The sequence below is a fragment of the Cupressus sempervirens genome, chromosome 2 (assembly GCF_028749045.1).
Source record: "Cupressus sempervirens isolate cs-2001-9-10 chromosome 2, ASM2874904v1, whole genome shotgun sequence".
In the NCBI taxonomy this organism is placed as follows: domain Eukaryota; kingdom Viridiplantae; phylum Streptophyta; class Pinopsida; order Cupressales; family Cupressaceae; genus Cupressus; species Cupressus sempervirens.
Window position 1 is genome coordinate 764,004,257 of NC_143119.1, and position 14,427 is coordinate 764,018,683.

A 14,427-nucleotide genomic window follows, 5' to 3' on the forward strand; every position below is an offset into this window, starting at 1 on the left:
TAGCAGTAGACAAACTTGTAATAGATGAGACACATTAACAATATCAAACCAATAGTAGACAACTCTCTAACAATAGACCAAACCACAAATGCATGCATTGAGAAAAGGCTTACTTTCCAAAGGTTCTAAATTTGATTTTCCCCTTTGAGCTACTTTTAGCAACTGTTGATTGTGTTTGATGGTACAACCCTCCTACCCAATGCAAAGGATCAAGTTTTAAAAATTGTCTTTAATAAACAAGCCTCTATCCTACGTAGTAGTTTCTTATTGGCTTGATTTTTTCCTTCATAAGTCTATTTTCATAGTACCAAAGCATTGTGTTTATCTATTTGTATGAATATTTTCTACTACAAACATAAACAATAATATAATATCATTTCAAATTTGATAATATATGTTTGTAGGTTAGATAAAACCAAAGAAATCATAACGAATACATAAATATGGAATCAATTTGAAGATTAAAACCGGATATATGTGCAATGCATTGTGTAAATTAGTGCTGACAGGAAGTCATCAAGAGAATATTGGTGCCACAATTTGTGCTGCTCAAATGCGATAAGGATTACAATGTTCTTTAGGGTTTCAATGCACATACAATTTCTATTGTGCATGTATATTTTAATATGATCCTTGGACTAATTTGAGAGTGAAGAGAAGGGGCAGAGGACTGTACACTAGGGCATGCATTTTTAAATTTTAAAAAAAAATTGTGTAATTTTTTTTTAAAAAATTGTGTACATACATTGTGCACGTGCGTGTTTACATGGCATCTAGCTCAAGGTCAGAGGGCCATAGAAGTATTGAAGTCTCAACGTAAAGATAAGGAGAAGAAATGAGTTTGGAAGTCATCCCGAGAAGATTGGTGCCACAAGTTGTGCTACTCAAATGCAATAAGCGTTATAGTGAATTCACATAAAAAAGTTAAACAAGGAACCAAAAAAAAAGCATACAATTGACCCTCAAATGCGATAAGGGTTACCTTTTGTTGTGGTTTCTCCTCTTGTTGCAATTTCTCCTTACCCAAACTCCTGCCCACAATCGTGCGAGAACAAAATGAACTATTTCACTTTTTTTAATATGATCCCGACAACATCGAAATTTCAACAAGAAATTTAATTGTCTTCAATATTTCAATGATAAACTTAACCATTGTCAAAATTTCAACATTGTCGAAATCATTTTTTTTTTTAAATAAGAATTTAACAAGCCAGATTGCCCTGTCGTGAAAATGTTGGTTGGAAATGGAGTCCTAATGTACTAGTGTACCAAAATTCCTATGTCACTTTATTGCTTGCAAGGATCAAATATGTCAGATTTATCCTTTCACTTGCTAGATACATTCATTTGGGTCTCTTGTGTCACTTCAAATGAGCAAGTTGCATTTCAAGATTAGTTTTCTTTCTGATATTTTTTAATTGCCTCTCTATATCTTTAACAACACCATGGTTGGGGTTTGTCACCCCCTTTCCCTTTCAACATTTAATTCTCATGCATTCCTTCTCTCTTTCTTCAAAAGCTTTAGTTTAGATGCAATGTGATTGTAAGGAAGCCAACCTTCTCTGGAGATTCAACCTCAATGCATAAGTCCCACACTTGGAGATTGTTTCTATGTTACATGAGGTCGTCCAAGGATAACATGTCAGGAATGGATGTTGACTATTGTGTTAACAATTCCTTCTCATCATTAAATAAGCCTCTTTTGGTAACAAGGACCTCTCCACTTTCAACATCTTCAAAGTGTGCAAACTCAACATCCTTATCTATATGTGCAACTCATGCATGACCCTCTAGTCTCCCATTCATCTTCCCTTGATACTGGGGACACTTATAAGCTTAATGTCGTATGCACTAGAAATATATTCCACAAAAAAACTCATCTTCAAAATCATCACCATCTTCCTTTTCTTTGATCTACATTACTTTGATTCCGAGACAATATGAATTATTTCCCCTTTAGATTGATATTGAATTCATTGATCTTCTTATGATATTCCTTTTGACCTCCATAAGATCATCCATTAGGCTTCCCACAATGACTTCCATTTTGCTTGCTCCCAAACTTCTTGATTAGTTTTTCTTCTACCTTTCAAACAAATTGATATGCATCTTTGATGGTAAACATCCTTACCATTATCGAGCAACCTTCTCCTTATTGGCTTCACAATGAGTCATTCTAATTAGGACTTGATAGAACTCTTTAGTATAGTCCTGGATACAGTTTCTTACTTTCTTCAACCCTTTCATTTTCTTTAGCAAATTAGGTTTACAATCATTAGGAATAAACTATCTCTTCAACATGTCTACCATCTCATCTCATCTTGTTATCTTCTCCTTCTTCTTTTTCTAACTAAACCTCTTTCCAACAACTTTTAACATTGTCCTTTGCAAATTTGACCCTCTCAAGTACTACTTCATCAAAGTGATCAACTCTTTTGGATTAAGATTTTCAAGTGTGAAAACTTTACTCTCGGAAATGACCAAAAAAGACCTAGACTTGTCAGAATATTTGATTGTTTCATACTCTTCTTTAGACCACCCTTCTTCATATTCATTCTCAGTTTCATTTCTTGCCTTAATATCAATTCCTCTAACTAGCTCCTCTTACAATGCCAATACTTGTCTCTAGGTGGCCTTGAAACTGATTCTATCACACACAACTCTTCCACCACAATTTTCTTATAGAGGTATTTTGCTTCCTTATATCTCTGACCCACAACTACAATCCATGTGCAAATTGTCTTATATTTGGTAATCAATTTAAACATTCAAGAACTTCTACTCTGCTACAATTTGATGGAGTAGTCCCCTTACTAAACCAAACACAAACATAGACACAAACAACACAGCATAAAAATAAACAAAATTTTGCATGAATAAATCAATTGCAGGAACATACCCACTTCTATTATCTCAAATGAAATGACATTACAAAAAAAATGCACAACCAAATGGGTATTTTCATTACAATAACCTACAAGATAGAACCACAATCTGTCGTTTTGGAACCAACCTTGAAATCCACCTTCATCCTTGCATATGTAGCACTACTAACTACATTAGAACATTTTAAAAAGTGAAACCTTTCCATTTTACCACAGAGGGATCAATTTTTCATCTAAGTGGGTTTTCCTTTCTTCCTTATTGTACAAAAATCAAAGTCTCAATGGTATAACTTTTGGAAGCCATAACTTTAGAATTTTGTACTAGATTATCTACTATAGCCAAATTTTTGAAAATCTCTATAACCAATGATGATAAAGTACAACCCTTGATGTATTTGAACCCTTTTTGGAACCCCTAAGACCTTCAAGTTTGAGTTTTTTTATTTTTTTACCATGACACTATAATAATAAAAATCAATATCTTCAAAATTGAACTTGATTTTAGCTTGAACCTTTACCAACAAACATATATATCCAAAATGAACCTCCAAATAAGTAATTGGGACAATTCGCTCAAACAAAAGAATTACTAAAAAGAGTGAACTTTCCAAATACAACAACCCTTGCCAAAGTGGCCATTTTTTGAGTTACACCACACTAATAATAGTTAGACCACATAATGTTTTGCCCATTGATAGATGCACCAAACAACGTGCATTAGAATTAGCTCAAACTTTTGGTGCAACAAAAAATGATTCCAACAAGTGGTATCAGAGCCTTGTTTCATGGGTTTGAGTCTCCTTTCAATGGGTGTTGAAGGTCCAATTAGTACCAAGGGGGGATATTGATGTTGACTTGGTGGTCAACACCTTGGAGATTTATGAAATGGCTTAACCACCTCCCATGGATCAAGGTAAATCTGGCATTTGCATCGAGCATCAATAGTTCAAGATTTTGGTGCAACGACTCAAGGGAAGAGTTAGGTTCATTAATGAATCAATGATCATAGTGAACCATACCATACAAGATTTGTTAAATTTTAAAATTGACAATCAAACAAGTCAAAAAAAAGGTTCACATAAGCAACCAAATGCCTTCTCCCAAGGATGTAGTACAATAATGCTCTAATGAATATCAAGAGCTCATCAAGTCCTTGAACTTACAAGCTAGAATATTATATACTCAAGGAGGAGCTTTGCATGCAAAACTTAGTAAATGTAGCCTTTTTAGGGGCATTGGATGTATTCATATGCTCCCTCAATTCCATCTTCCCAATACAATAAACTATTTGAGAGTTTGCCTATTCATCTTACATAAGGAAAGACTTCTCTTAGTATTATTCTCATCCTCTCAACTTTTAGCAGCTAAAGAATGAAAGTGCTATAATTAACTCATCTTTTATCATAGCCAAAGTTGACATTTTCTTTTCACTACCTGCGTATCTCGCAGTAGTTTTATTTGGTTTTCTCAAAACCAACTTTGACCTTCATCCACTGACTGAAAACCATGCTCTTGAATTAACATATATGTTAGTTTGTTTGGCAAGAGTAGTTTACTCAACTTCCCTTCATTGATGCCTAAAAAGAATAAAGTGTTTGCACATTTAATTATTTAAATGTGATTTATTTTACAACGCCCTTTACAAGTAATTAATTTTTTATAACATTTATCTTCAAAAATTATAAAATAATGAGAATATAAGCCTTATCAAAGGAAACACATAATTGGGAGAATATGTATAATAGTTGTTAATGTTGAGACTTAAAACATCATAGAGACCTACACAAATTTAAAAACTTCTTGTACGGGTACTTGTGTATCAAATAGAAGAGATCAATAATACTTTAAAACATCAAAGGCTCAACGTACCTATAGTGAATTTGCAAACTTCTTGTATTGGTACTTGAGATCAATTAGATTTGAATGCCACATAGGAAACAAAATTTCATCAAAGGAGGAATATGGTGCATGTTTTGCACCATGAAACCTTTCAATATTTTGAGTTAAAAGAGAGCAGGTTTTGATCAATGGAACCTTCAAAATATTGACTATGATACATTTAAAAATATAAATGAATATAACCATTGCAATGAAGCCTATGATTACAAATACACAATTTTTGGGCCGAAATGTGAATCTATAAAACTTTAGTTCTGATTCTTCTGCTCTTTTGCCCATGATAACCTATTCTCCTGATATCTTTTCCTTCCAAATACTGAATTGCCATGTCCAAAGAAACAGCATGAGGATCTACCTCCTGCAAATTAAGGCAAATGAAAGTATGCAGTTAGATCTTTCACAGCCAACATTAATGGAAATACAATTATTTAACTGCCAACTAAGAGTTGCATTTCTTGGCTTTAGTGAGGAACATCAAATTTTAGACCAAGATTAAAAGCTGAGAGACACCTCTCATAAATATCCAAAAAAGATGAAAAACTACAAAGGTAAATATTTTAGTTTTGGGTGCCAACTATCCTTTAGTTTTTCTAAAAAAAATTAAGGCTGTCTATTTGTGGATCCGCCTCAAGTCAAAAACGAAACAAGGGTTTCCATACATGCTGATAGCAATATAATTCAGAAAAATTATAATATTTGCAAAGCAAATCAGCATCTTTCCAGTGTTCATATAATTATGAAAATATTACCACACTTACTAAGCACCAGCATCTTTTCCATGTTCATAAAATTTTAAGTCCAACATTTACTTTTCGTAGGGTCCTATCTTTAATTATATAATGCAGACAATATGATATAAAATTGCAAGGTTAGCAAGGACTGATCATAGTTGAAGTAGAGGGCATGGTCCATTTTTCAAAATAAGTCAGTCATTTTTATAGCTTGTACTGCAGTTGCGTATTACATACAAGTTTCGATTGAAAGAAATCTGTAATGTTTTAAATAAACCTTGTGTAATGTCACTTTTAGAAATTCACCTCAATTTAGTCTTGACAGAGTAATTCCAACCTAAGATGAGAGTCGGATTATCTTTATCAATATAACTTTATAATAAAATTACTAATTGTACAATCCTTTTATGGGATATTCCTGGACTAGCGCCTGGATACAATATTAATCACTAGAAACTGACATCAAGACATTATATATCAAGAATCCATGATAACATATAAATCCATGTAAGCATCATTAGTATTTGGTCCAAGGCATTTCCTTATACACAACCATATGCAGAAGTCACTGAAAACGCTTGCAAACAGCAATCTCAAAGCTGGTTGTCATTGTAGTGAGAAAGCATTTCGCTCCCTTAGTCCACCTTGTAAGCTGGCCACTATGCTTGACCAATCCAAAGAGCATAGAAAGCATTTTTACTCCATTCGGCCAGAAGTATGGCAAAGTTTCTAGTCCATCCATTTTTGGGTGGCATACTTGATAAGATGCATGAAGGATATCCAGTCCTTCAACTCTTGTGAACTTGGTAAGGCTAATCATCCTTCTTGTTTGCAAGACCTTTACACAAACTCAAAATAGATTGCTTGATGAACACTTAGTGCTTGATTTCTCTTTATTGTCATTTCTTGAAGGTTTCATTAGTGGACACATAAATGATGCTTGAAGGATTGATGAGTGGATACTTGATGATTCTTGCAGATTAAGTTCTTAGTGGTTGACAGTTGATTGATTTGATGCTGTCATATCCCCATTTTAAGATAGAATTTTAATAATATATAAATAATACAATATTATTATATAAATAATAAGGATAAAGTAATATTATAACTAATAATAAAATATTAAAAAAAGAAAATTATTACTATTTAATCTATATTATCAATGAAATAATATTTAGTATAATATTTTAAATAATTAAAAATAATAAAATTACAATGAATAAATTAATTAATTAAATTAAATACAAGAGACAATATTGTAGAAAGTATGTTAACTTTCTAATTAGAATTTAATAATAAATAATAATAGGCACAAAATAAGTAAATAAATAAATAATATAACATAGAATAATATAAATTAATTAAATCTAATGAAAAGTCGAGAGATATTTAATAAAGAGACATTACTTCTTGAAACTAAGATATAAAAGGGAGGAGAATTTATTTTAGAGGGGAGGAAAAAAGAAGAGAAGCTAGGAGTTCAAGAAGGAAAAATGGAAGAGGAAAGTAATATGAAGAAAACAAGGAAGTGACTTTCTTAAAAGATATCAATGTTATTGAAAGGATGTATACCCTCGAAAGGGTCATAATTATGAATATTTGTCACTCTTCAGAATGTTGTAATTATGAAGTATTGAGACTTTGCCAATGGATTTTAATTATAAGTATTGTGACTTTTTGAAATGGTTATAACCATAAGTGTTGTGACTTTTCAAAGGATTGTTATTATCAAAGGTTGTGACTCTTGTAAAAGAAGAAACAAAAACTACATTTTATCTTTTTCTTATAAATAAAAAAGGAAGAATTTTAGAGAGTAAATATAGAGTAGGAATAATTCATTGAAGGGAAGACTAAGGATAGAGCCACATGGACAAAGCAAAGAGGAAGGTACGAAAGGTATGTTTATCAATTATATTTATGAATTTATTTATATTAATTAATCATGCTTATGGATAATTTATACATATGCATATGTAAAGGTGGAATTTTATATGGATAACACACATGACTTAATGGTTAATGGTTTAAGATCAAGAGAGTCCATTTTGGGGGAAGAGATTGACATTAATGTGGTTAATGATTTAAGATCAAGAGAGTCCCTTTTAGGGAAAAAATTGATCTTAATATGGTTCTTTAAGGCTGGAATATTTCATTGAAGGTAACATATGTGCATGTGATAAGGGCCCTGGATGGAGGATATCTCTTCCAAGGACCTTAGATAGAGCACTTCATAGAAGATAGAGAAGTAACCGAGGATGGTACTAGAATTGATGATATATCATTTAGGACTTGGAGATCTTCAGGAGGGTTATTGATCCTGATGTGGAGATGTCTTTAAGGTTGGGTTAAGATAGAGGGTAGGATAGTGAAATTTGTTTTATTATTGTATAAATTATAATGTTGGTTTTGTAGTATTCTTGTCCTACTTAGTGGGGACATTACAGATGCTTGAGTTATTTTTAAAAAATGGATGATGCTTGAATTGATTGATATTGGAATGATGAATGCTTGAGGTATTGATGACTAATGACTTTGTGATTGTTGATAGATGATGCATGTTTGACATTTTGAAAAATGACGATTGAAATTGTTGGTGTAAATAAGTATTTACTTATTACAGTTAAGTTTACTTAGTTTAATGCATTATTTAATTATTTTGCATTATTTTATTTGTGACACACTTAGGAGTTTGTGCACTCTTGTGAGTTGTCATGATGACATCACAAGGGTCCGCACCTCTTTGAAGCACATGTTGTCTACAACACAGGAATCTTCTACACACATATGACACTTTGTTATTCTTATCCATTCATCTAGAATGTTGGATAAGGTGCTTAGTTGTCTTATCTCCTAATTGTTTTTAGAGACATTCTAGGTGCTTCCTGAGAGGCCTTTATAGATAGGCACTCCTAGTGTGTTTGAATATCACATTTTGAACAGAGCAATGTATTCGGACATACTCTGATTAATTGATCATATCCATTTTTGGTCTACAGTTGTGCTTGTGTTTGAGTTCTTAGTTCTTGGGTGAATTTTGCCCTTAAAAAAATTCTTACATGGTATCAGAGCTTTTGGAGATTTTCTTATCACATAGTCATTCGAGACCATCATCTTGCTTCATCACCGCAGCCCAACTCTGGAGTATCGCAGAAATTGGGAGTGTCCAGCATCAAATCTGACCTCACCATTGCGTCTGGAACGCTGATTCGGTGAATTTTGACTATAATTTCACCTACCCTAGGCATAGCCAAAGTTGAGGCAATTTTTTTTTGCAAATCGGCACTCGAATGACCGATTTGCAGCATTGGTATGATCATTTCAGATCTACATTTTTTTCATCTGCATCTCTACTATTTTTTTCGGATCTGCATCATTTTTTGAAAAAAATTTGGCCATAGGGCCATAAGAGAGATTTTTTGCAGGTGAAGATTGAAGCTTGCTAGTGCAAATTAGATATTTGCATCATATTCAAAAGGTCCAAAAATCCCCAAATCAGATTTTGTTTCATCCAAATCAGACATCTGAAGCAAAATCTTGAGTCATTTGATTTTTGGAGGCACGGCGGCAATTCAAAAAAAATAATAGCAGCAGCGATTTTCAAACAGTGATATCTTCCTCATACAGACTCCTTTTTGCTAGCAATTTTTTTTGTTTTAGGGTAGGATTTCATGATCTACACATTGGTGCAAGTGGTCTAAGATCTCTGTTTCTGAATTTTTCTGCAACACCAATATCCCAAATTTTATCACTTAAAATGCTTAGTACGAATTCATCTGGACTCCAAATCAGGTTCCATTTTTTTTGAAAGTGCATTTTTTTTGTCTACTTTCCAGATCTGTAATCACATTATAGGTTCTATGGACAGAAATACTATTTTCAAAAATAGGCCCTAAATTGGCAAGTGGCTATCAAGTGCTCAAATCATACATTAGGGGGGGATTCTTTGATTTTCTTTGATTCTTTGGGAGTTCATTGATTGATCTCATGGAGTCTTGTTAGATTTTTCAGTTTGGTATTAGACCACAATTGACAAGAAAGAACTATTACAAATGGAGAACTTTGATAATTGACCATCTAAGAGAACATCCAATATTGCTTCCTTATCTCTATTCAATGCCACCACATTTTGATTGGACATATATTATCAAACTTAATCAATTTCTGTGTAAAAGTATGAGTAGGGAATCTTTTGGTCCTCTTAGATTGGCACATTTTCCTTGTGATATTTGGTGGTCTATTTGGGAAGCATATGGAGATCCATGTGATCCTCCATCTCCAGAGGACTTTCTACATCCAGTCACTCCAACTATGGTTTCTTCAACCTCAGATGAGATCACAACTCCAGCTCTTGTTGCTCCTATTGATCCTGTCCTAGCCAGATATGCTTCGAATTTAGTGCAGCAGGATACTTTATGTCTTCCTACTCTACCTTCATGCGAAGACTTCCTTTTAGACATTGCACACCTGTTCGTGGAGTCTTACATTGAAGATGTGGGAGACATTATTGATGACATTCGTCTTCTCTTTGAGGCAAATATTTCATCTTTTGCCACAATGATAGATTCATGTACTTCAGCACTGCAGGGTACACAAGGCTTTCCAAGTGATGATTTCTTGCCAGACATTTCAGCTCTATTCTTGGAGTCACACAGAGCGGATATGGGAGACATTTATGATGATTTCTCGCTTCTCTTTGCTGAGGATTCTTCTACAGTTGTTGCGAGGGCCCACTCTGACCCTCAACTCCATTCTTTACATGATCAATCCTTCCAAATTGGCGTGATTGTGGATTCTTATGTACAACATCTGCAGGAGATCTCTTTCACATTTGAGAAGACTGTTGGTTTCCTAAAGAAGGTTCTACCACACTCCTTGTTCGATCTGCACTTCTCTTCAACAGTATTGGAGGAAGCCATCATCAATATCAACACAGGTACTTTTGGACAGGTTTCAGAGACACCAGTCATCATAGAGATTTTTTCTCCATACAAGGGATGTATGTCACAGGTACCCTTGCCATTGTTTCTTCAAAAGGGGAGGAACATCATTCAAAGGTCATGGATCAGCTTCTACATAGGAGCATTTCTCATTGATCGGCACACTACTTTTAGGGGGCGGGGACTATATTATCTCCTCCTTCTCCTTTTTGGGGGAGACTTTTTCCTCTTAAGAGGTTTTGTCCTTCTCCTTCTCTTTTGTATATATTAGATGTATGTTGTAATGGGGGGGTCTTCATTACTCCATCCATCCATGCATCCCTTTTCATCTCTCTTTTTTGGGGGAGGGTTTTTCTCATGAAGTTTTCCCTCTTTCCCCGCTTTATGAGAGATTGCATTTCATTATGTACATGGGTACCTAACATGGCCTAGTAGCTGGGACCCATTATGCATCTTCATACTAGTTCGTAAGCTTAAGGGCATTCCCCTAAGTTGCACTTAAGGGGGGGTGTTGGTGTAAATAAATATTTACTTATTACAGTTACTTAAATTTACTTAGGTTAATGCATTATTTAATTATTTTGCATTATTTTATTTGTGAGACACTTAGGAGTTTGTGCACTCTTGTGAGTTGTCATGATGACATCACAGGGGTCCGCACCTCTTTTAAGCACATGTTGTCTACAACACAGGAATCTTCTACACACATATGACACTTCGTCATTCTTATCCATTCATCTAGAATGTTCGATAAGGTGCTTAGTTGTCTTATCTCCTAGTTATTTCTAGAGACATTCTAGGTGCTTCCTAAGAGGCCTTTATATACACGCACTCCTAGTGTGTTTGAATATCACATTTTAAACAAAGCAATGTATTCAGAACTACTCTGATTAATTGATCATATCCATTTTTCGTCTACAGTTGTGCTTGTGTTTGAGTTCTTAGTTCTTGGGTGAATTTTACCCTTAGGCAAGTTCTTACAAAAATAATATTGATTTGATAGATGCTTGAAGGATTGAATTCTTAGTGATGACATTTGAATGATTTGTCGCTAGAGTTATTTTTTTTTAAAGGATGATGCATGAATAGTTGTTACATCTCAACTTTTGACCCAATTTTAAATGTTCTTTATAGCTTTCGTTAAAATTTCAAAGTTCATCGAGGACCATGAAACACAAGGGGAAGGGTATGTTACATCCTAATTTTTGACTAAATCTAAAATTGTTCATATAGCTATTGAGGTTTCATGTGAATTCAATTGACAGGTAAAATTAGTTATGATCATATGAAATGGTAAGATGGTCAATTGTTATAATTTCATATGAAGATGAAATGTTAGTTAATCATTATGACGCTATTCTGTTGTTACAATGAAATCTTGGAGAGTTGGTTATTCATCATGGGAACTGAAATGGTGGCTAGCCTTTATGACAATTTATGAATAATAACTTGTTATGGTAATTGTGAGTATATAAGGAATATGATATAATCGTGGATAATCTCCTTTCTTTGCAAGAGCACGTCGAAGGGACCATGGCTAAGGGTAAACGACTAGGCAAGCAGGAGTGTATGTTGGACGACCATGAGCTAACCTATTAAATTAGATATCACTTAAAGAAATCACTAAGCATGAATGAAATTTGAGCAAGTTTGTACCTTTGTAATTGTGTTGTTGGTGGAAGCCTCCTAGTGTATAAGCATGTCTTATTGTATCAACACCATGATACCTAAATATATACATACATGTATATGTGTATATGCATAAACCAATTTTATAAATATATATAAGGACATATATACATACTTGATAATTGACGTATACATAATAAATTTATGGTTGAGGTTTACGCATGTACATGTATATAAATACATACATGTATAGGTAGTTAGATACCATGGTCTTATATATTAAGACAATATTATTATTTCTTTCGCCTTGGCTATGGTCTAATATTATTTCATATGGGGCCACCTTTCATATTTTGTATTATTTTCCATCAGGACTTATAATTTGAGATGGCCATTTTAAATATTTGTGTTGATGACCTTTTTATTTTCTTTATAGAATGTTGCAAGTAATAGCCGATGGCTCCTTGTTTTCCTTTGAAACTCTCATTGTCACTCTTTTTCTTATAACTGAGGGAGCGTGCAGGTAATCTATTTTATCATTCTCCAATGTCGTAGAAAGGCTCTCCTCTTTCCACATTTTTGGCTCTGAGTTTTATCTAGCAAAGAATTTGTTCTCCTTCTCTGACTGCAACTTCCATTGGAATTATATCATTATTTTTTGTTACACATTGAGGCATCCCAAGTTGCAAGATAAGCCACGCTATTTTCTATAAGTACAGACCTCATTTCTCGAGTTGGAGCTTGTGATTTTGAGTCATGATAACATAATGCAAATACCATTCTCAGGGCATGCAACCATTTGCTCAAATTTCATTTTCATATGTTCTCTGTCTTTCTAGTTATTACAAGATGGTTATCTATGATGACATTGAATGGTTGTTGTATCAATATGCATCCTCGATCATGGATGAATAAATATTGACCATAACCAAAGGCTATCATATGATGAATTAGAAAGTTTGGAAACTACATCTCTTTTATTACCTTGCCTACCGAGTGCTGACAATCATATAGACCCACATTGTCATAAAACCGATAGTCACCACTATGAATGTTTAGTGAGCACAATTCTGAATGGCATACTTTGTACGTTATATAAGAAGCTAGCACTAATATATATAACATGAGGCATCAATCTGATTTACACAGTAGTATTGTCCATATGCCATTGAGATAAGATTAGATTGAATGAAACAAATTTGATTGTTAAATTTAAAATTGTATTATACATGACTCTGAATCTCCCAGGATACACCCAAGACCCGAAAGGTCAAGCATTAATGGGTGGGGAGGAGAAGTATCCTTGCAAGAACAATTGAATGTTAGTAAATGAGAATAAATGAATAATTAAATTGCATATACCGAGTCAGCTCATGGTAGTCTAACGTTTAGATCTTATTGCCTAGTTGAGCAGTGGGTTGATACTCTAATACCAGGACACTCAGTCGTTGGACCGGGTGTCCCATATCTATTTCCAAGTAGGGAGGGTCTTTCTGGGTTGAGATTGTGTGGGGATATTTAAGGGTCTGTGTTAGGGTGGTTAAGCCCCTGACAATGTTTCTCTTCTCCATTAGATGCCAAGGCTTGCACAAGATAGAGATATGATCTACAATCAATATCCTCTGGTAACGAGTATTTACTTTTGTGATATTTGAGATCTCAAGTTGACGAGTTAGATGATTAGTATTGTTTAATTAGTTATTCCCTTCAATGCTTGGAAGTCAGTTCCTCTTTAATATACTCGACAAAAAGTTAGATCAGTTGATCTTCCAAATTGAACATGAGGTATATATATGTATGGTTGAGATGGGTCTACTTGATGGATGCTATGATTGTCCTCATTTTATGTGAATAACGAAAGATGAACGTATCTTTTAACTATATGATATTGCCATAATTAGCAGTAGGAAAATGGATGATATGATGGTATTTGATGCCCTAAATGGTTCTGGTCATTACGATACATTGGTTTAACGACGTGTGCCTAAGTGGTATATGTGGACTAACCAAAGTTTTGCAAATGCTACACTAGGTAGATTCCAGTTTCAGAATTTAGGGTATGGAAAACTTAAATCCTCTTATTAGATTTATTGATGATGTCTTCAATTGTTAGTTATGATATTTCTGTTAAATTGATTGTAATCGTTGATCACTTTCGCATAAACATAACTATTACAACTGTTTTCTCATAAATGTGAAGTAGTATTTGTATTTCTATGTTATGTTAGTTGTTAGCTAAGACCCGGAAAAAGGGGTTGTTACAATAGTTGATATTGGAATGATGGATGTTTGTTGATTTTGTTGATTGAATGAATGACTTCCTTTCATTGGATAGCTTGAGGTATT

General features: G+C 33.8%; 1 protein-coding gene across 2 annotated transcripts in view; it reads right to left on the minus strand.

The window, feature by feature from the left end:
- Positions 1 to 4,757: 4,757 nt before the first annotated feature.
- The window catches only part of LOC149575691 (DNA topoisomerase, type IA, core), a 273,230-nt gene continuing 263,560 nt past the window's right edge, over positions 4,758 to 14,427 (minus strand). For both annotated transcript variants that reach the window (XM_089815443.1, XM_089815444.1), the window contains exon 22: positions 4,758 to 5,142. In XM_089815443.1, the coding sequence (XP_089671569.1) occupies positions 5,023 to 5,142 (120 nt within the window). In that variant the 3' untranslated portion in view covers positions 4,758 to 5,022. The remainder of the gene's footprint in view (positions 5,143 to 14,427) is intronic.